General features: G+C 42.9%; 1 protein-coding gene across 8 annotated transcripts in view; it reads left to right on the plus strand.

Moving 5' to 3' along the window:
• LOC147120218 (E3 ubiquitin-protein ligase HECW2-like) overlaps positions 1-26,120 on the plus strand; it is a 424,776-nt gene that overhangs the window by 313,585 nt on the left and 85,071 nt on the right. For all 8 annotated transcript variants that reach the window (XR_015078143.1, XR_015078142.1, XM_085985833.1 and 5 more), the window contains one exon: positions 20,655-20,738. Coding sequence is in view for 6 of the 8 variants with exons in the window: in XM_085985833.1 (XP_085841959.1) it covers positions 20,655-20,738 (84 nt within the window). In the remaining 2 variants the exon portion in view is untranslated. The remainder of the gene's footprint in view (positions 1-20,654; positions 20,739-26,120) is intronic.

Raw genomic sequence — 26,120 nt, forward strand, 5'->3', positions numbered from 1 at the left:
GGTTAGGGCGGCCTTGATTTCCCCATTCACTCTTTCCACTATTCCTGAGGATTGTGGCTGGTAAGGTATGTGCAATTTCCATTGAAATCCAAGGGCTTCAGTTAAGTTTTTTATCAGTTTGCTGGTGAAATGAGTTCCTCTGTCACTGTTTATTCCCATAGGTATTCCAAATCTAGGTATTATTTCTTTTAGCAGAATGCTTACTACTGTTCTGGCATCATCCCTCCTAGTGGGGTATGCCTCTACCCATCTGGAGAACATATCTACTATTACCAGTGTGTACTTAAATCCTTTTACTGCGGGCATATGTACAAAATCTATCTGTAGATTCTCAAAGGGCAGCTCTGGTTGGGGTAGGTGATCAAAATTTGCGGGCGATTTCCCTCTATTGTTCTGCTGACATACTAAACACGTTCTGGCAACTTTTTCAATTGTTACCGTTATTCCTGCTGCATACCATTGTTGGGACAATGCATGTGCCATCCCTCCTTTGCCCATGTGAGCCTGTCCATGTGCCAGGTGAGACAGGGGCAAAAACAAGCTTTGTGGGCAAACCACTCGGCCATCAGGATGCATCCACATATCATGATCTTGATAGCAACCTGCCTTACTCCAAGTACGTTTTTCTTGGACTGTTGCCTGACTTTGGGCCTGTCGTAGTAGATCAGCATCAATGCTACTAGGAAGTTCTGGAGGAAAGTTACTAACGGTATTTTTGGCGGCTTGAAGCTGTGGGGCCTGCCTCAGTGCGACCTCTTTAGCCGCACTATCAGCAAACCTATTTCCACACGAGACTTCATCACCTGCCATGGTGTGGGCCTCACATTTTAGTACTGCAATTTTACTTGGCAACTGAATAGCCTCCAACAAATTTAACACCATTTGCGCATGCTTAATAGATTTTCTTGAGGATGTAATAAAACCTCTGTTTTTCCATAATTGTCAAAAATCATGCACTACCCCAAATGCATAACGGGAGTCAGTATAGATATTGACGCTTTGATCTTTAGCCAAAATACAGGCTCTGGTTAATGCATATAGTTCAGCTGCTTGTGCAGATGTGCCAGGTGGCAACGCATAAGCTTCCAATAATTCATGAGGAGTCACCACCGCATAACCTGCTAATTGTTGATCATCACTAGGTCGATGCGAAGAACCATCCGTGAAGAGGATCATGTCAGGATTATCAATAGGATCACTTAGCAAATCTGGCCTGGGTGTAGTGGTGGCTTCAACAGTTAACAAGCAGTCGTGTTCTGGTTCACCTGGATATTCTGTTGGTATTGGCACGAAGGTCGCCGGGTTGACAGCTGGTGATCGCTGGTAGGTATAATTAGAGTGTGACAAGAGGATTACCTCATACCCAGTCCTTCTTGCCGCCGTAAAGTGCTGAGTAGCTGCCAAATTTAATAATAGCAGCACTGCGTGGGGAACAATTACCACACAAGGGTGATCAAGCACAATAGGGATGGATTTTTCCACTATTGTGGCGATTGCAGCAACGGCTCGTAAGCAGGCTGGCATGCCTCTCACTACGGCTGGTAAGGCTACAGAGTAATATGCTACAGGCCTTTTTCCTCCCCCATGTTCTTGTGCCAGTACTCCTGTTGCAAAGCCTTCTCTTTCATTGACGTATAACTGAAAAGGCTTATTATACTTAGGTAGTCCTAACGCGGGAGCACTGACCATAGCTTTTTTAAGATCACTGAATGCCTTATCTCGTTCTGGCATCCATTCGACTATGGGGGGCTCTGTCTGCAGCGTAGCTGATCGTAAGACCGCATCCATTTCTCTGTAGTCATATATCCATTGTCTACAATAACCCACCATTCCCAAAAACGACAAAATGTCCTTCTTTGTTCGCGGGATCAGCACTTTATCCACTGCTCTTATTCTTTCCAGTCCCAATCTTCGCTGTCCATACTCCAACTGAAAACCCAAATACTGGACGGATGTTTGGCAAAACTGCAACTTCTCGGAGGACACCCTGTGCCCCCTGCTAGCCAGATGCTGGAGCAATTTTATAGTATCTTCTTGGCAGTCTGGCCCCGTTCGGGAGGCAACCAAAAGGTCATCTGCGTACTGGATTAAGGTGGACTGATCCGATAACTGACATTCCTCCAAGTCATTTTTAACCGCTGCCGCATACACCGCAGGACTTTCAGTATACCCCTGGGGCAACCTGGTCCAGGTATATTGCTGATTTTTATAAGTAAAGGCAAACAGATATTGACTATTGACTGTCCTTATGCAGTGGTATGGAGAAGAAAGCAGAACACAAATCGATAACTGAAAAGGTAGTTGCATCAGCTGGTATAAAGGAGAGGATGATGTTGGTATCTGGCACCAAGGGAGCAATGGGAATGACTATTTTATTGATCGCCCGGAGATCTTGCACAAAACGCCAGTCATTTGGTCTTCCTGATTTCGGGATGGGCAAAATAGGAGTATTGCAGGGGCTCTGTGTTTTGACTAAAACCCCTTGCTGCAGTAAAGAATGTATTACCGCTGCTATTCCTTCCTCGGCCTCTGGGGCCAGGCGGTACTGCTTTAGACAGGGCAAAACAGCATTCTTCTGTAGCTGGACCCTATGTTCAGGTGCCGAATGCACCTTTCCCACATGATTCTTGTGCTTTGCCCATAATTCAGAAGGTACTTTAGTCAATGCCCATGGTAACAATTGCGGATTTTCCTTAGGGGGCTGCTGTCTTTCAAAAATAGTATCCCATTTTCTTAACCAGTGAATTTTTCCTTCTGTTTCATTAAAGAATTCTATCTCCACCTTTCCAGCTTGAATTGGCAACGTGATGGAATAGACTGGCTTGTGGTGTTGTATTTTTATCATCTCCCCCACTTCCTTCGCCTTAGCCGGGGCTCTGACTGCTATAGTCAGGTGGGGTTCAGATGTGTGATGCATCCTAAATCTTTCTTTTTGTTCGTATGTAAGGTGAACCAACATTCCCAGGCCTTTATCTCCAAAGAATAAATAAGGTGAAATCTGCAGCAATTCTGGCTGGTTTAGGTATGAGCAAACCAATTCTTGATAATTGGGTGTTTTTTTATGCGTGTACCATGCCGTACAATGGGTCAGTTTCTTTTCTCTACTGGTTTCAATTAGATATTGTAAATACTGCCCCTGAGGATCTTCCAATTCCTGCAAGGCTTGGTATACATTTTTTACCAATTGGCCATAAGGATTGCTATTCAGCTGCCAGCAGTACAAAATGGGGGCTCCTTCTACTTGCTTTTCCTCTATCATTAAATTCATTAGCTGATGAGTTTGTATTTGAGGCAGTTCCATGAACATGCCGTCTCGAGTGCAGTATATAACTGCTCCCAATTTACATAAAGCCTGTCTTCCCAACATAGGGAGAGGGGCGGTCTGAGAAATTATGAGGGTGTCTGTGACGGATTGCCCGTGCACTTGAATTTCGGTAGGTTTGGAGAGGGGTTCTAACATAGGGATACCGGCTACTCCCATGCTTACAATGTTAAATTGACTGGCGGGTATACCCACGGAGGGGGGTACAGAGGACATTGTTGCACCGGTGAAATAAAGAATAGATTTGCCTTTCTAATCTAGGCTTTATTAACTTAAAAATCCTGTAGCACATCTTCAACCCAGTCCCAACTAAAGGCTGGAAAGAACTGAATTTAAGATGGCCACCACAAATCACATGACATCAACTACCAATGAGATTACAGCATATATCCCAAGGCAGGAAACAAACAACCAATCACAATACTTCTTACTAAACATAAAGAATAATCACCACATTCACCCCTCCTTTTAAAATATACTCCAACCTAAATAACCTTTACAATTTATAATTAACTATTTACAACTAAAACTATGCACAGACAAAATAAAACTATTCAACATGACACAATACTAAGTGAGCAACAACAAATAGTAACATTGCACATAAGTATTAAGTATCTCTCAACTAAAACAATATAATATAATATTTCAACAATTTTAAAACATTACTATCAATTTAAAAGTCCATTTTCAATCGGTCGACCGGATATCTTCGTGTCGACCTTCTTAACCTTGGTGAAATTCCTTGCCCTCCCACACCAGGAGACACAGAAGTATCTTCTGCAGGAAGGCTATCCATATCCCGATTTTCAACGGTTTCCGGATTAGAAATCCCATCAGGAGGTAAACTGGGACGGTCGTGAACATCCATCGAGGGCTGACTAATAGAAGTATAATTATCTGCAGTCGGATTGGAAATATTCGTAGTATCTGTAACAGCATCCACATTATCTGAATCATGACTATTGTTAATATCCTCAGAAGAGGGCTGGCCACCACAAGGAGCCAAGTCTTTAATTGAAACGGTACTTTCTTTCCCATCTTGGAATCGAATATGAGCATATTGGGAATTTGCCTCCAACAGCTCCACCTCCTCCACTAAAGGATCATATTTTGACAATCTAACATGGCGTCGAAGCAGCACAGGTCCCTGCATAGTAAGCCATGAAGGTACCGAATATCCCGTAGTAGATCTCCGCGGATAGTTAAAGAGCCTTTCATGGGGGGTCACATTAGTAGCCGTTGAAAGCAATGATCTAATGGAATGCAGGGCATCAGGCAGTACCATTTCCCACTGTGTATTCTTAAGGTTCCGGGATGTCAAAGCCAACATAACTGCCTTCCAGATCACCCCATTGTATCGTTCGCACTGTCCATTACCCTGGGGATTATACGGGGTAGTTCTGCTAGTAGAAATTCCCCGACTCTGAAGGTGTTCCTTCAACTGGGAAGACATAAAAGAACTTCCCTGATCCGAATGGATATACGCAGGCATCCCAAAGATGACAAAAAGTTGAGTCAGACGTTTGATAACTGTAGCAGCTGATACATCTGCGCAAGGAAAAGCAAAAGGGAACCTTGAAAACTCATCCACAACAGTAAATATATATCGGTTTTGAGTAGTTGAAGGAAGAGGCCCCTTGAAATCGACACTCAAACGTTCAAAAGGAGAAGTAGCCTTTATAAGATGAGCTCGTTGAGGCTTAAAGAAATTCGGTTTACACCGAGCACAGATAGAACATGATGAAGTCATCCACTTGACGTCTTCAACTGAAAAGGGCAAATTCTTACTGCGTACGAAGTGTATCATCCTCGTAACCCCAGGATGGCATAAGGCATTGTGAAGATTAATAAGCGTATCTCCGTGAATCACAGAACAATAAGCCCTCGACAGCGCATCAGCAGCAACGTTATCCTTCCCCGGACGATAAACTATATCAAAATGGTAACATGCCAACTCAATCCTCCACCTCATTATTTCATCATTCTTAATCTTTCCAAAATGTTTGACATCAAACATAAAGGACACAGACTTTTGATCAGTTACCAACGTAAAATGTCGCCCCGATAAATAATGTCTCCATTTACGCAGTGCTTCTACTATTGCATACGCCTCTTTCTCTATTGAAGAATGCCTTTTTTCACTATTGTTCAAGGTACGTGAGAAAAAGGCCACAGGTCTTCCATTTTGGTTCAGAGTAGCCCCAATTGCAAAATCAGAAGCGTCCGTCTCAATCACAAAAGGAACCTGCTCATCAATAGAATGCACAACTGCTCCAAGGATATCCTTTTTAAAATGATCAAAACACGTCCTGGCCTCCCATGATAGAGGATATGTCGTAACCCGAATAAGAGGCCGGATCTTCTGTGAAAAATTTGCAATCCAATTAGAATAGTAAGAAAACAGTCCAACAACTCGTTGCAAAGCCTTAGAATTAGTAGGACAAGGTAAATCAATCAATGGTCGCAGACGTTCTGGATCTGGTTTAATCTTGTTTCCCGAGATAATGTACCCCAGTAGATTTACCTCAGTGGTCGAAAAGGTACACTTCTCTTTATTGAAAGTTAAACCAACTTTTTCCGCAGCTTGAAGGAATCTTTCTAAATTAGAATCGTGCTCCACCCTTGATTTGCCACACACCGTGATGTCATCTAAGTATGAAAAGGTGTCAGAGAGAGAGTTATCACTTATAAAAGCATCCATTGCCCGTTGAAAACAAGCAACACCATTAGTAACACCAAATGGTATTCGGCAAAACTGATACAGCTTTCCACCAGCCTCAAAGGCCGTATATGGTTGATCCTTCTTAACAATAGGAATCTGATGATAAGCACTCTTTAGGTCAATAGTGCTAAAAACCTTATACTGAGATACTTTATTGATAAGCTCATCAATCTTAGGCAAAGGGTACGCATCTAATTGAGTATACCTATTAATAGTTTGGGAATAGTCTATCACCATTCGTTTCTTATGTCTCTCGTTAATCGTGACAACTACCTGTGCCCGCCAAGGCGAACAACTAGGTTCAATGATTCCTTCCAATAAGAGACGTTGAACTTCAGAATTAATAAATTCTCTATCCTGACTGCTATACCTTCTTGACTTGGTAGCAATTGGCTTACAATCCGGCATCAAATTGGAAAAAAGTGATAATGGAGAAATGGATAAAGAGGTTAATCCACAAATAGATAAAGGTGGCTTAGTCCCTCCAAATGAAAGACTAAGAGACTCGTGTAACTGAAGCACATCATGACCAATCAAAATATCCGCACAGAGATTAGGCAAAACAGATAGGCGTATATCAGTATACGTATTACCTAGAAGAATCAATTTCACACGGCAACAACCAGCTACTTGTGAAGTGAGAGTCGTCTGAGCCATACACACCTGATAGGAAACAGGCGAAATTTTCAAATGCTTCTCCTTTGCAAACTGAAGACTTATAAAACTCTCGGTACTGCCCATATCTATAAGGGCCTTCACTTCCAACCCATTAACTTGGGCCGTAACTATAGCTTTGTTTAGGCCATGAGCAAATGCAGCAGAAATTGATGCAATAAACGCCCTATCTAAAGGCTGAATAGTCACAGAGGAGGTAATTGAACCTGATGATTTACACACACGTGCGTAATGACCTCTCTTGCCGCATTTACTTCACACACCCTCCCGAGCAGGACACTTCAGACGAGGGTGCCGGACGTTCCCACAAAAATAACACTTCTGAATCCTAGAGGCAACAGCCGCTGAAGTAGAAACTGTTTCAGAATCTAGTAAACCACTCCTATTAAGTCCACATAATTCCTTTTCATCCGGAACTGCCGAAACCACAGTCACAGGCTGATTAAAAAGAGCATAAGAATCCGAACTTCTGAGCCACATCCAATGTAGAAGCCTGCTCAGAAGCACTCTTAAGATCCAAAGTCTTATTTTCTAACAACCGCTGACGAATTGATCTAGACAGTAATCCATTAATAAAAGCATCCCGTACCGATTCTTCCTTATGTTCTTCAGCCGTCACGGCCTTATAATTACAGTTAACACTAAGGCACCGAAGTGCTTGTAAATAAGTATCCAAAGATTCTCCCACCTGCTGCCTACGGGCAGATAGAAGGTGACGTGCAAATACCTCATTCTTTGGTTTAACAAAAATCTTTTCCAATGTAGAAATAGCCACTTCGTAAGTTTTACAGTCCAAAATATACTTATACACATCCGGAGCAATGTAGTTGATCAGCATATTCAGCTTATTTAGAGACTCTTGATCCAACACGCCCAAAAAGTTTTTAAATGTACAATACCAATGTTTCCATTTATCATCCACTCCTGCAGAATTAGGGTCAGCATTGAATCGTTCTGGTTGAAGATATCGCTCCATTCTGACATAAAGTTAATAAATTGAGATAAAGAATAGATTTGCCTTTCTAATCTAGGCTTTATTAACTTAAAAATCCTGTAGCACATCTTCAACACCCAGTCCCAACTAAAGGCTGGAAAGAACTGAATTTAAGATGGCCACCACAAATCACATGACATCAACTACCAATGAGATTACAGCATATATCCCAAAGCAGGAAACAAACAACCAATCACAATACTTCTTACTAAACATAGAGAATAATCACCACAACCGGTATCGACCAGAAGGTCCAAATGGCTATTTCCTATTTTAACTGTAGCCATAGGCTGTTCTCTCATGGATTTGGACAATCTGATCACAGCCGCCTGTACCACCGCTTCTCCGTGGCACCCCTATGCGGATGGATTAGGGTTACTGAAAGAAAAGGAAGTTCCTTCTGCCCCTGGAGCTGGATACCCTCCTTGTTGGGCGTATCCCTGCTGTGGCCTTGGGGGGCATCGGCAATCTCTAGCCCAATGTCCTCTTTTCCCACAGTTCCTACATTCATCCTGTGATCTATCTCTCATTTGCCATTGTCCTCTTCCCCTTCCTCTGCCTCTACCATAACCTCCTCTTCCTGCAAATCCTCTTCTATTCTGTTGGAAATATTGTCCCACTGTTTTTGGCTTTTGCTCTTTCGACTGAGTAAAGAGTCCTTCCCTATCCATATTTACCAGAGCAGTAACTAGGTCCGCCCAGGGCTGAGTCTGCCAATTTAGATTAATCATTTTAAAGGCTTGAGCTTGAAAGGGTAACATGCAGTTTAGCAGTGTTTGTACTGCCAAAGGTCCATTGTCTGCTAACGGAACTCCCGCATGTTCCTCCCACTTGCTCTTAAATCGAGCTACAAAATCAGGAATTGTCTCCTCCTTTCTTTGCAGACATCGAGTAACTTCTCCTATGTCACTATGCTTCTTGGCTCCTCTCATTATAGCCTCTTTACCTCTATTTTCTAACCAGTGAGCAAAAGACTCATTTCCCTGGTCCAGTTGTACATCATCTTGTCGCCAATCTCCATTTTCTCCCGGGGGAACAGCAAATCCGTCCCTTAGGGTCGACCATGAGGACCCATACGCACATTTTAGCAGCATTAGCACATCCCCAAGAAGAGGGCTGTAAATGGTACATATTTGTTCTAGCCAATTATGAAAGGCAGTGGGCTTCTTGAAGGGGTCTGGTGCCTCGGCTATCATAACTCTAGCTTCCGCTGGAGACCATGGTTTTAACACTGCCACCTCTCCTATCATGACTCGAGGAAGTTGATGGGTAGTAGTGTCAGGTTCGAGCGCGCCTCTGTCTCTAGGGGCTGTTTCTTTTGTTTGTGACCTAGTTGTAGGTCCGTTACGTGAGGGTAGGTCCTGTACATTACTACCAGGCAGTGCAGCAGCTCCTGCTTCGAGTGCCTCTGTTGGAGGAGGAGGTTCAATTACGGGTTCATCTGCGGGTGGGGGTGGAGCTCCAGGCTGTGCCCCTGGTAGGGGTACAACTGGCTGTGGTGCCACTAGGCCTGCTGGATTGTATGGAGGCGGCGCCGGAAATCGTGCTGGTTGCTGTCTTAGAGCAGCCGCTATCATTAGTAAATTATTTAACTCTTTCCCCCATCTCAACCGGATCTCCCGCTGGGGTTCGGGGATACATTCCCACAACAGGAGCCTTAGGCAGCACCTCTTCCTTTTTCTGACTAGCCTCTGCCTCTTCCTGTTTCCCCTTCTTCTTTGGGGGTTGGTGTCTTTTTGCTACTTCCATCCACCTAGCAAAGCACCATAACATATAGGGGGTGTCCTACTCAGGATCCCCTCCTTCATTTCTAGTAATTTCTTCCCATTCTTTTATTAAAGGTATTTTAAAACTTCCCCCATAAGGCCAATCTCCACCCGACCATCCATACAGATCACTACTAAAAGTTACCGCATACCGATCGTCTCCTGTTTCTTTTATTACAGTATCGGCTGGCGATCCCGGTGGAACGATGGGATCTCCTACCTTTTTTCGATGTTGCACGAGCTTTTTTATTCTGTCATTCGTTCTTTTACATATCTTGATTTTACCATTTGCAGCCTCCTGTTTTACCTTGCTTCGGGCTCCTTTCTTGGCAGGATCAGACGAATCCGCTTCGACTGCCGTTATTTCCCATCTTCTCCTTACTCCTGTAACTTAGTTTTAAACTTACTGGTTATACAACCGCGGGTTATTTTATATACACAAAATATAATGAGCGCTCACCGGTTTTTCCGTCCGCGAGTCTCGAAGTCAACCCTTTATTCTCTTTGTAGCTACTTAATTCGGTGCCATAGTCTTTTCTCTCTTCTCAGCAGTCTTGCCTCAGCCTGACGGGCTTCTTGGCTCAGCATGAGTCACCGACCGGATAACTAGGCAACCGCGCGCTGTTCCCCTTTCAGCTGGGACGCGCTAGGTGCTCTCCCCCTTTCAGCTGGGAGGCACCGGGCACTTTCCATTTTTAGGAGAGTCCCTTTTTAAATTTCCTTTGTCTAATTGGAGCCTAAGCGGGCCAAGTGATATACAAGGTCGACGCTATACCCAACTTAGACCTTCTTAGTTCTTTTGGATCCCGTTGTTAGGGATCCTGCACGACTACGCCAAATTCTGTCAAGGAAATTAACTATCAGACGGAGACTTCGAGGTTCGCTTTAGGAATTTACTACATGATATCATGGAGAGTCTGCAGCAGTCCCTACTGCTCACCAGCACTCTAAATTACTATGGTACAGCGCTCATAGTTATACAGCAAGGTAAACAACTTCATGTGATTAGCTTACATTACATTTCAACATATGGTTTCATAGGTTCCATTGTTCTCAAGAAACAGATTAACATGTTCACATTTTATCACCAGATGTCCTAAGCCAAAAGGTCAGCTTGACTTTATTATGACAGTCAGCAGTTCTTTTAGTTTTAACTAGTTTAGTGTCCTTTGTTCAATTAGTAAAGTGGTCAAGTATCCCAGCATGCCTTAATGTTTAATACGTTTTCTCCCACAATAGCTAGAAGCATCACATGCTAACCTAAGCTCACGCTCTGTGTCATTGTGCACAAGTAGAGCATTGATAGAGAGACTTCTCTTACAAGTGTTATAAGCTTCCTGTTGCGATTTTATCCACTGGACATCCTTCTTGAGGAGCTTGTGCAATGACACTAACATGGTCGCTAACTCAGGTTAAAAAAAAAAACATGCGTAGTACTGGACCATTCCAACAAAGATCTTAACTCAGACACGTTCTGTGGCTTTGGAGCATTGACGACAACATCAACCTTTTCCTTAACTGGTTGCAAGCCATTTGCATCATCTTTCAGACCAAGGTATACAACCTCGAACTGCACAAAAGCACATTTGCTCCTTTTCAATTTTACATTGTGGGCATTCAACCTTTGAATCTACCGCTTCTAGATTTTCTTCATCGATGCTTGTTGCGATCAGCACATCGTCTTGATTGCAAAAACAATTTGGAATTCCTTGCAAAATCTTATCCATTGTAGCCTGGAAGATTTTGGGAGAGGATTTTACACCACACGGCAGCTTGGTGTATGAGTACAGTCCCTTGTGTGTGTTGATGGTGAGATACTGTTGACTCTTTTTGTCAACATTCAGCTGAGTGTAAGCGTGCAACAGGTCAAGCTTGGAGAAAACCTTCGACCCAGAGAGTGCGGCACACACATCTTGTGATGTAGGTAACAGGTACTGCTCGTCGTAAACTGCTTGGTTGATAGTAACTTTGTAGTCACCACACAAGCATACAGTTTGTCTGCTTTGGCCACTACCACAATCGGGGTAGCCCATTCACTGTTACCAGTTTTTACTAGCACTCCGTTCTCTCTCAGCTTCGCTAGCTCTTCCTCCACCTGACTTTTCAATGCATAGGGGACGGGCCTTGCCTTTACAATAGACAGGCTTAGTGTTGGACTTGATGCGGATATGCGCGTCAAACCCAGTGATGCACTCATAACTGTCTGTGAACATGCTTTCGTACTTGTTCACAGCATTGTGTCAAGTCGCTTCTTTGACTGAAGATGTTTTTCCAGTCTAGTTTTAACTTTCTCAACCAGTCTTTGCCCATGAGAGTTGGCCTGTTGTTGTAGCTCAGTGCAATAATAGGCAGCTTCACTGACTGGCCATTATGTTGAACTGTACATTCCATTTGTCCACATGTCTCTAGGATTTCTCCAGAGTAGGTTTTTAACTCTACAGTACTCTTTGTAAGTGGTAGTTGATTACATTTGCTCTCATATGTGTCCTTACTCATGATAGAGCAGTCCGCCACTGTGTCGATACACATATCAATATATTGCTCGTTGACCAAAAGTTTTGTACGAAAGTCTTTCTCACGACTGCTCGTGTTGCCGCTAGTGGCATAGATACTATAGATGCCTAGTTCTTCAATGTCGGGTGTGTTCACGTCAATTTTGTGAATTCCTCCCTTTTGTTGTCACTGCTTTGCATTGCCACTAGAATGGTTCTTACTTCCTGCTTTCGATCTAGCTCTGCAAGCTGTTTAAATATGGCCTTGCTCCTGGCAGTGAAAACACTTCACATTTTTGTATTGGTAAGACTGTGGGGAGTGATTTCCATTGCAACGATAACAATTCACTGAACTGCTCTCACTGACATGCTTTTGACTCGGTCTCACAACTTTAGGTTTGGCGGTGGCTTTTTGACGGTAGACCTCAGCTGCACTAGTCACTTGAGTTGGACGGAGCTCCCTAGCATTCTTAGATGCCATCTCCATAGATAGGGCAATTTTACATGCTATGTCAAACGTTAGGTTTGGAGTGTTCAATATCTTGGATTGTGTGCACTCATCCACCAGTCCACACACAATCTAAAAATGTGCCGAAGTTACAATGCAAAGACAGAGTTTTAAGAGCTACAATGTACACAGTTGGTTTCACTGTCTTTTTGGTTTCTGGTACCAAACTTATAGCTCTCTGCTATTTCTAACGGCTTTGGGTCGAAATGGTCCTCGAGTTTCTCGACACTGTCTTCAAACGACACATCCTTCGCACTCCCTGGCGAGAGTAGGTTAGTCAGAGTTCCGTAGACATCTGGCCCGATCGCCGTTAGAAAAATTGCTTTTTAACGTTCACGAATTACGTTATTTTGAGCTTGAACATTCTCGTCTTCGGTCTCAATAATGTTATTGGCCTTAAAAAAAAAAAAAAAAAAAAAAGAAAAGAAAAGAAAAAGAAAAAGAAAAAAAATCTCCATCCGCTCAGTGTAAGAACTGAATAGTTCATGAGCTCAGTCATACCACTGAGGCTTCCGATGAATCCTGTAGGTGTGACCATGATTGTCCCGATCCCGCCGAACGGTGACTCAGCATGCTACCTGTGCGAGTCAATGCCGCTGCACACGAAGGTGAAGCACAGACGATTCTGCATGAGTATTAATGGTAAAACATTGCAAAAATTCAGTTTTGGTGTCACAAATTCACCTTAAGCTTTTCCACTCGAGGGTTGAACACTGTCCTTCCACGATCCCTTAAAATGGCTTTGGGATCCCATTCTCATCGCCAAAATTGTAGTATATATGCGTAAAACAAATGAAGGACAGAGACATGATGAGTTGCTAGTCAATGCGCTTGCTTTACTAGGCCAGAGCGAACTGAGCATGCTCCTACCAAACCATGTGATAAACCATGCGATAATACATTACACCTATGATACAAATGTCTGTTTCTGAGATAAAGAATGGAGGAGGAAGATGGTTTATTTACTACTGGGAGAATGTGAGAGCATTTCCCAAGCTCCATCAGTGGAATGCCATTGAACGCTGCAATTGTCCATCTTTGAGTCTCAGATTGTTGGCTACTAATGTTGCTATTCGCAACAGCTTGTGATGATTTACCCCATCCCACTAAGCACATTGCAATTTACGAATATACAGCCAGGAAAAGACCAGCTGGTCCATCAAGCCTGTCCCACACTATGATGGCCGGAGCATCATGACTCAAAATACCAGGGCAGATGACATAGTTGAGCTAAATATGTCCAATATTTAGTTTTTGAGTTATTTCTTGTTTTAGCTCATTTATCCACCACCCCTGCACCCCTCCCAACTTTTTGTTGCTTTCTGCTATTTTAAGATTTTGATTTATAACTGGCATAACATTTCTGGGTTCTAATGAAACAAGTGAATAGAATTCTATGTGCTGCCACAAAGTTGAACTTATTCAATATGCTACAACGTGAAGCCCTCCGACACCAAACAAATTTCTATGTTCATTTCCTAATTTTCATAGAATTTTTATCAGGTGAGGGTAGCATTTGCTTTGTCGTGTCCTGTGCTCTGTGAACTAGTTTGACTATAGCTTGAGGTACATGATTTAAAATTGGATCAACCAATTTGTTGTGAATATGCTTGCTCAGATAATGGACAAAGATGGCAGAAAGCTCAGCTTACGATTGGAAATAAACGCGCGCGATTCCTAAATACACTCATTAGATTTTTTTTTAAATAGTAAAAAATGTTAGTGGATGAGATTTCAAGCAATTTCACAAGGTTTATACTGCAGCAAATATGGGGCAGAAATTCCGATTCCTACAGGTGACTATGTGCTGTGTACTCACCCGTAGGGACATCGGAAATGCTGGTTTTAGGCATGCCCTGCACATGCGCTGGAAACCGGCATTTCCGATCTGTCAAGAAAGCTCTTGACGGATCCTCTGGCTGCGCTGGAGCAGGGCCTCTGTGGGTGGAGAATTCTGTTTTTTGGAGACCCTCCGCCCGCAGAAACACTTACAATTCTTGCACCTGGTAAAAGCAGGCGCATGGCCTGCTTTTACCAGGATAAGAGTTGAAAAAAGTTTTTTTTTTAATTTCCACTGATTTATCATTTTAAAATATTTTAAAGAAAGGTAAGTTTATTTTTAACCCCGTTAAAAACTTTAATTTTTTTTAAAAATTTAATTTTTTAAAATAGTTAATTTATGTAATTTCAAGTCATTTTAAAAATGTGATGTTTTTTAAAAATGTATTTGAAGTTTTACTATGTTATGGGGCTGATCTCTATTCATATGTGAAATAAAGAATAGATTTGCCTTCCAAAGCTAGGCTTTATTAACTTTAAAATCTGCAGCACATCTTCCCACATCCAGTCCCAACCAAAGCTGGAAAAGAACTGAATTTAAGGTGGCCACAACACATCATGTGATCATCAACTACCAATGAGATTACAACATATATCCCAAGGCAGTTAACAAACAACCAATCACAATACTTTTACTAAACAAGGAATAATCACCACAATATGTTTGATCTATGAATGGAGATTCCCTTCTCTGATTGGCTCCCCATGACCCGCGTGATCCCAGGGACGCTGCGAACCGCCTGCGCCTCTGGGATACGTGGGCCCTGCGCACTGGCAGTTTGGAGGCCCAGGTAAGGAAATCTGCGCCTCCCAGGAGCCCAAGCGCAGAATTTTCCAAATCGCAGCCCACCGCCCGCGGGAGGCCTGCGAACGGAATTTCTGGGCCATTATTCATTGTTGGGATATGGGTGTCACTAGCAACCCTCGTTGCCCCCGAGAAGGTGATGGTGAGCTGCCTTCTCGAACTGCTGCAGTCTTGTGGTGAAGGTGCTCTCACTGTGCTGTCGGTAGGGAGTCCCAGGATTTTGACCCAGCGACTGTGAAGTATGATGGAAGACGCACAATCACTTACAGCTCAGCAAAGTTGCAGGATTATATAAACAACACAAACCTATATATAAATGTGATATACAAATGTATGTTTAGAAAGAAAACAAAATGCTGGAAATGCATAACAGCATCTGGAAAGAGAAAAGAGAGAGTAAAAATTAACCACAAATATTACGTTTTAGAAAATTTTGCTAAAAACAAAAATAAATGAAACTGACTCACCTTCTGTTGTCCCAGTGACATAATTTATTATATATAATGTATCTATTCATTTAAACTATTACAAAACTAGAAGCGCCTACATCACCTTTAGTGGAGCCACTGACCCGCTCCACGTAAACCAATCAACTGATTCTGGAACCCGCTAAATCTGTGATTCTGGCGCCCTCCGACATTCCGAAGGATGTCAGGAAGTCGCGGCTGATGGAGCTCCGATGCCGCAGCCACATTCCGAGGAGCCAACCAGTGGCAACTGCTGACGGCCTTGGGGCCCTGATTGTGCTCAGTAAATTGCCAGGTTTCATGCCGGTGTGCCCCAAGGAGCATAGGTATCCTTTCACGGGATTCGCTTGGGGCCCCGTGCAATTGTACCACCCGTGTCATCAGGCCAAACAATTGCCTGTTTGTCTCCAAGTAATTTAGCTTGTTACCTTTGTTTATTACTGGCATGCTTGTCTTTGATAACAATAACCTCATGCTGGCATTTACAGTTTGATTGTTCATTGGTGGGATTTGTTGCTAGGCTGAAGTTGCAACCTACTAAAGTATTAATGGATCTTGTTTTTAAAAAAACCTGAATTTGTGCCTTAGTTTCTATCCCTGACTTTTGAAAGGCTGGTGATGTGAATTATAGTGAATCTGATGCACTTCAAACCTAAGTAGTAATGAGCTGTTATGAGCTGTTTATTTTCAAAGCTTAATGGAATGAACCCGTGGCCTTTTGCTACTCTCCATTCTTGTTAATTTGTCTAATTTATCATTCTATTGCTTGCCAAGGTTAAAGTCTGTCGTGTTCAATTCCTAATTTTGCCACTACACATCTCAAAAGGAGTAGTCTCCTTTTATTTTGCCCATCAGGATTGAAGCTAAAGAGTAGAGATTAAAAAGAAAACTGCCAATGCTGGAAATCTGAAATAAAAACTGAAAGAATGCAGATCGGCTGGTCAACATCTGAAAGAGAAAGATAAATTATCACTTAAGGTAAAAACTTTCACCAGAACTGCAGTGGAGATACCCACCTAAAATGTTAACTTCCCTTTTCTCTTTTGGGTGCTGATCAGCCTGCTGCACATTGTCAGCATTTTCTCTTTCCATAGTTAGTCTTTTTAGCAAAGCAGGTTCCCTGTAAACTATGAACACTACAGTATGTTTATATATCTATATATTGTGATCTGTTGAAAACGAAAATCTTTACACTTAAGACTTCACACTGAAAAATGTATAGAAGAGAGAAAGAAAGCCAGTTGTTTCCTGCTGCTTTTTCTGAACTTGATAATATGGCCTCTCCCATGGGCAGAAACCAGGGGTTTACAAGTGGGCAAATTGTGGCTAATTGTTCTGTAAATTGGCCTGCCAAAAACCTTACTTAACTACCCCGATAGAAAATTAAATAAAAATGCATTTCTTACATTACAGGTTAAGAAGAAAACTCCACACACAATATATACAAGACAGTAAATTCAAAAGCATCGTAGCACCATGTTAGCTGTCAGGTGAATGTCTGCTGATTCTTTAATCGATGCTCAATGTGTCCAATTGCATGGGCCGATTAATTGGTTTGATTCAGGCTGCTGGATTTGAACAAGGCATTTCTGTGCTGGCAATTACGTTTTTTGGGTACGTGCAACCAAATCCTATGTATGCACGTAAATACATCTTCCAATGTCATCCTACCCAAATGCTATTTCATAGCTACCTACTGGACCGAAGCAGACATTATCTTTGGAATCCTGCTGCTGTTAGTGAGAGTGGTGGTTTTGTGACCTTCTGGTAGATCTCATTGGAATAGAATTTGTCTGGCTGTTTTGAAGATATGTTCTAGTGGAGGTTATGCTGGCCTCTGCTTTTGTAGGAGTTTAAATATATCTTTGTATGTAACAGAACTTAATTCATAGGATTTGTTCCATGGCTGCAGTCCTGTTTTGCCTTTGTACCTTTACTATATTTTTAATTGTGTGTTTGGCAATTCTGTTTGTATGAATTTAACTCATACAGGAGTAGGTGACCGGTTTCATTACTGCCAATTTTCCAGATCTAATGTAAAAGTTTTTCATAAACTCCTGCTCAAACCTTTTGGTGTGCAGGGTTATTGGCTTGGCACTTTTTAAATCAGTTGTGCTTCAGGTGTAGAATGCAGTTGTTGAGGGTGGTAAACATGCATGCATTTGATGCACATGTTGGTCTAATTTCAAATGCATTCCCTATTTCATCCTTGTAAGTGGGATCAGAGTATGAAGGCTGTCACCAAGTTTTCTTTTGAAGTTATTTCTTAATTTGTGCTGCTAAATATTTTGGCTATCTGTTTAATTTCCTCTAAATGTATGTAGAAAATTAAGAACAAAGTCAAAATGTTTCTCTTTCCCATGCCCTTGGGCTGTTCTTAAAAAAAAAAAAAAAAAAAAAAAAAAAAAATTCTCTAATGCATGCAAAGCAGTCTTGCTGCTATTTTTGTTCAATGATGTGCTGGTTAGCATCTTATTCTGTGCCAAAATGGAGAGGACAAGGTCATCCAAGGCCCAAACCATTTGCAGGTTTTTGCCATCGTTGGCTTTTATTGCTTTGATCTAAAAGGCCCCCCTGCTGGAAGTTGCTTATTTCACAGTCAGCCTGTGAACCATGGGCAGGGAGTGACCTTCTCTGGGCAGGAATGCTTTTCCTTACAACAAGTAACTTGGTGGATCCCATCCATTGTTTGTCATCAGGAGTTCAACACGCACAGAAAAAAGATTCTCAACTGTATGAAATCATAGCCTCGACTTGAAAGGCAAAAACATCTCCATCCCTCTTCTGGGTACTCACAAAGGATGCTTGAAAGTGAAGCTGTTCTGCATATCCTATCTTTCATATCTCCAGCCAAAAGAAGCAAGTCCCTCACCTATATTTCTGCCAGGTGGTTGAGTGTGATGTAACATCTGTTGTATCAATTACAGTTCTTGTATAGGATAAGTACCCATTCAGCATTGCACATTATCCTTTGCAAAGCTATATAAAACTATCTGTCTGAACTGATCTCAAAATCTAATTCAGTTTGACTCTGTGGTGCTGTTCTGAACCTATTGTGAACCTTTTATCAGTTGTACAAAGATTGAGAATACCATAAGAAGAGGAGAAATTTATATAATCCATTTATACCTGCAAGTGTACACTGTCTGGTATGTAGTGGTATAAAGCCTGTATCAGTGGAAGTATTGTGACCCAGTTAAAGGAAAAGCTTTTTTAATTGTTGTGCTCAGAGGTAGGAACTTTATTTTCAAGAGGGGAAGCAGGCAGAGTATTTTTTAGCAATCTAGTCTTGAATGATCTAAATTGGAATATACTTACGCTGCCTTCCATAATGTGTTCTCTTTCTATATTGGCAATAATTATTACAATATTTTTTTAATTTTTTATTGATTGCTTTGTATGTTTTAGCATTATCTATTGAGTGTAGAGTGAGTCGAAGTGTAATTGTGACATTGTTGTGATGTGGCCACTTAGTGTGAATTGTGGCCACCTCGATGGGAATGAGTTTGTCAAAGAGCATGTTGACAATTGAGGGAATGCAGTAGATTTGGGCTAATGGGGCTAAATTGTTTGGTCTGATTTAAAATTTATACAATTCTGGTGGTGCAGCAGGTTGGAACACCAACATGGCTGCATCGCAGAGCAGTGGGATGTGGGTTCACATCCGGCAATTACCCCACAGATTAGGAACTCAGAGGGCAGTCCATTTCCAAAGGTTATGAAGGATGATCAAAGGGAGGGAATTGCTCAGTCTGCTCGTTTCATGCAGAATTGGCAGAGGCGTTGGAGTGGATCTGCAGCCCTTTCAACCACAAATGCATGTGTGGGTGCAGGAAGACCAAGAAGGAATAAAAAGAGTTGGAACCTCAAAAAAAAAAGGCTCATGTATTTGAGATACTGTGTGGTTAAATCTGGGAAATTGGAGTTTACGTTGTTGATTTGATTACATCTAGACAGAAGTGACAGTGAGTAGTGAGTGTGCGCTGCTTACTCTGACTTGGTTTACTTTTTCCCTTTAGTGTGTCATATAAAGTTGTACTGATAGGCTTGGATTTTTATTGCACTGTCTATAAATATTACAAATCTCTCAATGAGGGAGTGGCCCCATACACTTTTAATCCCACGTGTTACTGTTCCTTCTCTGTGTACAGTGCAGTGAGCTAAGTTTAAATGGCGATTTAAAATACTCACCTGGCACAACATAATTCCACATTGCACTCCTGAATGAAATACCAGTTTTTCTGTTCTGATACTAATTCATTGTTGGCATAGGTGGAGAGGCACATAGTGAATATGAAGTCTTGCACTATTTTGTCCAGTATAATTGCATGCAATTGAAGTAATCTTTCGCAAATGTGACATGTCTGTGTAAATTTGTTGTACAATTCAGACAGATTCGCTCGATCATTAAATGAGATGGTGTCCACTGAAGTAAAGGTAGCAGTATTATTCATTTCATAAATGGTATTCAAATTAAGTTGTGATTGTATTTTCACTAATCTGTGCAGTTAAAAGCAAGCAAAACAGATGGGTAATAGTAAAGGTGAATATTACTTTCTGTGGGACCAGGTGGTAGTATCTTTACTGAATGACAAAAATCTATCACAGCAGCCCTTCTGATTTTTTTTTTTAAACGAGCACTGGCCATGAAAATGCTGTGCCACACTGGTGCAAAAATGCAAGCTTGCAGCTGTGACATCTTTGCCGTCCATCGGGGATGGGTGATTATAATTCAGCACAGGTCTGTCATCAATGCCATAAAATGGATGACCTCATTGGTCAATTTTGCTACCTGAAATGAGCTGCCAAAAGCAGGAAGGGCGTCAGTGAAAGGAAGCAGTGCAAAACCCTCCCTCAACAGGAAGCACACACGATGCTGAAATGAGTGACTCACAGGCACACCAGCATGTCAAATCACCCTTATCAAACAATGTTTGCAGACCCAGTTGTGATCATCACAAAGCTTTACCTCATCTATCCTGTGTTTTTTGTAGTTTGTATGTTATATATTGCTTCATTGTTTTGTAAGGATATTATTGGATTGTTTGGACATTTTCATAGGGAGAAGATTCAGTTTATCAGAAGCGAGGGAACTAGTGGATTGGGGCGCTTATCCAGCGATGCAGATCTTGTTATGCTGTTAAGGTAGGTGCATATGCTGTTAAGGTAGGTGCATCCCATGTCAGTGATGAATGTTTCTTGGGAAAGAGATGTTGTACAATGTATCAAGGTTTAAGTGTTCTGCAGGGCTTTATATTCACTAGCAAAAGAACATGATTGATGAGTAACATACGCCCATCTAACCGACTTTTAAGCCGTGGTTTAATCGAGATTGGCATATTTAAAAGGATTGTAGGAATGCTATGGATGGTTAGGATGTAAGCTTGCACCCTTGATCCCTGCACATCAAGTTTCTGATCTCAGTCATACAATGAAGAATAAGTGATGAGCAGAAACCAGGTGCTTCAGGATAGAGTTGAGAAAAAAAACTATCCAAGGGAAAATAGCCTCAGAAAACTCTCACATCCCGATAGCCTGCATCGGAGGTGATCTTGTAGCTATTTAGCTGCTTGCCTCCTCAGTTTGGGGTAGTGGATGGCATTGGAAGACCCAAGAAAGGGACAAAATACCTTAAATTGGAGAGTGACTTTCAACAAGTGAATAAAAAGATTGATGATTCAAACAGTTAATTACAGGATTAGATAGTGTTAATTCGAGTGGATCCTGTAATATGTTAATGCCAGTTCTCTGTGTCTCCCCATTGGTGAATTGTTGGAGGAAGTTCAGATGGTTTATTCTGTAATAGTTTAAATGTGTCCATTTCTTTTGAGTAATGGATCTCCTGTTTTATGCATTCTCACCTCCTGCTGCCTTCTTGACATTACTGGAGTTAGATTAAATGAGTGAAAGATGTTTTTATGGGACGTAGTGGGGGGTTTAAACATATACACAGACTTGCTTGAAGTATTACATTTTCAGAGGTTGAGGATATTCTAAGTTGTCAGGGCAGATGATGATTTCAGTTGGCAGCAATAAATGTAGGTCTAGTTGGATTGTACTCTCAAAATCCCATACTGAAAGGAAGGCAATTAACCACTTAACCCTTTAAATGTAGAGAAGTTTTAATACCTTTCAGTATGTTACAATGTTATTATCCTATACATTATTCAGTGGATATCCTTGTATTACATTTGAAGAAATTATTTTGCCATATCCCCATTCATGCAGGCTCATGTAAAAATATGTTACATGGCCAATATTTTCTTTGTGCACCTACTTCAATCACTGCAGCAAATGTCAATTAGAGCAATGAACATGGGAATATGCAGAAATAACAACAGAAAATGCTTTAAAACTCAGCAAGTCAGGCAACATCCGTGGAGAGAAATTTGAGTTGACGTTTCGGGTTTGACCCTTCTTCAAAACTGGAGAGAAAAGGAACTAGATCGAAGGCAGGGCTGCGATCGGACAAAAGAATAAAAGAACCAAAAGAAGTAAAAGAGATTAGAAGCTAGACGAGATGGTAATAGGCTGTGATTAGGTGTAAAGTGTACTGGCAGGGCAAAAGATAGCTGCCAGGTGTGAGAGAGAAACAAAAGGAAAGGGGGGGGGGGGGGGGGAAAGGAAAGGAGTGGAAAAATATAAGTGAAAATGAAATAGGGGCCGAGGTTATGATCTGAAATTGTTGAACTCGATATTGAGACCGGAAGGCTGCAGAGTGCCTAATCGGAAGATGAGGTGCTGTTCCTCGAGTTTACGTTGAGCTTCCGTGGAACAGTACAAGAGGCCAAGGACGGTGAGGTCCGAGTGGGAATGGAGCGGTGAATTGAAATGACAGGCGACCGGAAGCTCGGGGTCACCCTGACGGACTGAACGGAGGTGTTCCGCAAAGCGGTCACCCAATCTGCGTTTGGTCTCCCCAATGTAGAGGAGACCGCATCGTGAGCAGTGAATACAGTATACTAGATTGCGAGAAGTACAAGTAAATCGCTGTTTCACCTGGAAGGGGTGTTTGGGGCCCTGGACAGTGGGGAGGGGGGAGGTATAGGGGCAGGTGTTACATCTCCTCCGCTTGCACGGGAAGGTGCCAGGCGAAGGGGAAGGGCTGTTTGGGGTGATAGAGGAGTGGACAAGGGTGTCTCGGAGAGAGCGGTCCCTGCGGAATGCTGAAAGGGGAGGGGAGGGGAAGATACGTTTGGTGGTGGGATCACTTTGGAGGTAGCGGAAATGCCGGAGGATGATCCGTTGAATGTGGAGGCTGGTGGGGTGAAAGGTGAGGACAAGGGGAACCCTATCGTGGTTCCGGGAGGGAGGGGCAGGGGTGAGGGCAGAGGTGCGGGAGATAGAACTGACACGGTCGAGGGCAGTGTCAACCACGGTAGAGGGGAATCCTCGGTTGCGGAAAAAGGAAGACCTGTCTGAAGCACTGGTGTGGAAGGTGGCATTGTCGGAGCAGATACGGCGGAGGCGGAGAAACTGGGAGAATGGAATAGAGTCCTTACAGGAAGCGGGGTGGGAGGAAGTGTAGTCCAGGTAGCTGTGGGAGTCAGTGGGCTTGTAGTAAATATTGGTCGATAACCTATCCCCAGAGATGGAGACGGAGAAGTCGAGGAAGGGAAGGGAAGAGTCAGAGATGGACCATGTGAAGGTGAGGAAAGGGTGGAAATTGGAGGCAAAGTGAATGAAATTGTCAAGTTCGGGGCGAGAGCAGGAAACGGCACCGATACGGTCATCAATGTATCGGAAAAAGAGGTGAGGGAGGGGACCCGAGTAGGACTGGAACAAAGATTGTTCCACATAGCCCACGAAAAGGCAGGCATAGCTAGGACCCATGCGGGTACCCATGGCAACACCTTTGATTTGGAGGGAATGAGTGGAGTTAAAGGAGAAGTTGTTCAATGTGAGAACAAGTTCAGCCAGGCGGAGGAGGGTGGTGGTGGATGGGGACTGGTCGGGCCTCTGTTCGAGGAAGAAGCGGAGTGCCCTCAGGAATATGCAGGACTGGAAAAGAGCAGCGTGGTCCAGCTGGACTGTTCCACAGTTCTATCATTCCCCCCATACACTTCTTTATTAGACCACTCAGTTAATCCTTCCGCCAAGAAGCAAACAAGTTCTCAGCTAGAATCTATGAAAGTAAATAAATTACTATTTCTCCTTTAAACTAAGACCTTATTGACCAGAGGTTACAATGGTGAATTGTACCAGTATTAGTTTTTATCAGTTTTTAATGGGTATTCCAGGAAGATTCAGGGCAGTTCACTTCCTGTCCCAGACCTAATTTTTCTTGTGAAACTATTAGCTATCAAATGGCTGTTTCTCCACTGCTGCACAAACCTAGTTTAAAGTAGATTGTCTGGAGTCCTCCTCATAAGGGCTGAAGAATCCTGAATCTACTTTAAGTTAAAAAGAAATACATGAATCAGATAAATTTATTTGGGAGAGGTTGCTGGAAGTGGGTGTTGGAGGAAAAGGATGTCTTTGCTTACCTGGCATTCCCTAGCAATACCTGGGTCCTTCGGTCGTGTAACTGCCCTGTAACATGTCCCTAGCTATTTTATAATATTGCTAAATGTACTGTATTTATTCTTAATATTCTCTCTGTTAGATGAAGAATGTACAGAATGTTTATTTCTTTTGATTGTTATTCATCTTATCTTAAATGGTAGGCCACAGATTTGTCCCCTATAGTTACTTGTTGTTGGAGAGTTTGCATCAAAAAGGCAGCTCTGATTTTTTTTTTGGAGAATAACGACCTTGTAATAAAGTTTTCAAAATGAAGAACTGCTTTTGGCAAAATGTAAAATGAAAGTTGTATAAAATATTGCAAAACTCATTTTTCATGCAGTTCGCACAGCTTGTTGAAATATTTATTTCCAGCCAAAGGTGAAACATTTACCTGACAGGGTAACGAATGTTTGTGCAACTGGAACATCCCACAGGTTTGTACCTCCCCATTGTAATCTCCAGCTCAGAGCATGGGCTACTGTACAATGTTTATGAGCATGCAGTTCAATGGGGAACATTTTTTTTGGCAGGGGGAGAGAACAGGAACCGCATCTTTCCTAATTAGTGTTTTTAGTTCTGAAACAGTCTACCAATAAAACAAAATCTGTTTTTTTTTCTTTGCAGCTAAAATAGTGAAAGGGTTTTGTTCATTTATGGTATACAGTGACAATCCCCAGTTATAAATGTTGTTGTTTGGCGAACTGACCTCTACCTAGCGGAAGCTGAACGCCAACTCTCCGACACCTCCTCCTACCTCCACCTGGACCACGACCCCACCACCGAACATCAAACCACCGTTTCCAAGACTGTCACTGACCTCATCTCCTCTGGAGATCTTCCCCCTGCTGCCACCAACCTCATAGTTCCCCAACCCCGCACAGCCCGCTTCTACCTCCTTCCCAAGATTCACAAACAGGACTGCCCTGGTAGACCCATCGTTTCAGCCTGTTCTTGCCCCACGGAACTTATCTCTTCCTATCTTGACTCTATCTTTTCTCCCCTTGTCCAGTCTCTTCCCACCTACATCCGCGACTCTTCGGACGCCCTCCGTCACTTTAACAGTTTCCTGGCCCCAACCGCTTCCTTTTCACCATGGACGTACAATCCCTCTACACCTCCATCCCCCACCAGGATGGCCTGAGGGCGCTCCGCTTCTTCCTTGAACAGAGGCCCGACCAGTCCCCATCCACCACCACCCTCCTCCGCCTGGCTGAACTTGTTCTCACATTGAACAACTTCTCCTTTAACTCCACTCATTCCCTCCAAATCAAAGGTGTTGCCATGGGTACCCGCATGGGTCCTAGCTATGCCTGCCTTTTCGTGGGCTATGTGGAACAATCTTTGTTCCAGTCCTACTCGGGTCCCCTCCCTCACCTCTTTTTCCGATACATTGATGACTGTATCGGTGCCGTTTCCTGCTCTCGCCCCGAACTAGACAATTTCATTCACTTTGCCTCCAATTTCCACCCTTCCCTCACCTTCACATGGTCCATCTCTGACTCTTCCCTTCCCTTCCTCGACTTCTCCGTCTCCATCTCTGGGGATAGGTTATCGACCAATATTTACTACAAGCCCACTGACTCCCACAGCTACCTGGACTACACTTCCTCCCACCCCGCCTCCTGTAAGGACTGTATTCCATTCTCCCAGTTTCTCCGTCTCCGCCGCATCTGCTCTGACGATGCCACCTTCCACACCAGTGCTTCAGACATGTCCTCCTTTTTCCACAACCGAGGATTCCCCTCTACCGTGGTTGACACTGCCCTCGACCGTGTCAGTTCTATCTCCCGCACTTCTGCCCTCACCCCTGCCCCTCCCTCTCGGAACCACGATAGGGTTCCCCTTGTCCTCACCTTTCACCCCACCAGCCTCCACATTCAACGGATCATCCTCCGGCATTTCCGCTACCTCCAAAGTGATCCCACCACCAAACGTATCTTCCCCTCCCCTCCCCTTTCAGCATTCCGTAGGGACCGCTCCCTCCGAGACACCCTAGTCCACTCCTCTATCACCCCAAACAGC

This window comes from Somniosus microcephalus, chromosome 4 (assembly GCF_052327205.1).
Source record: "Somniosus microcephalus isolate GS21.2 chromosome 4, FLI_Smic_1.0, whole genome shotgun sequence".
NCBI lineage: Eukaryota > Metazoa > Chordata > Chondrichthyes > Squaliformes > Somniosidae > Somniosus > Somniosus microcephalus.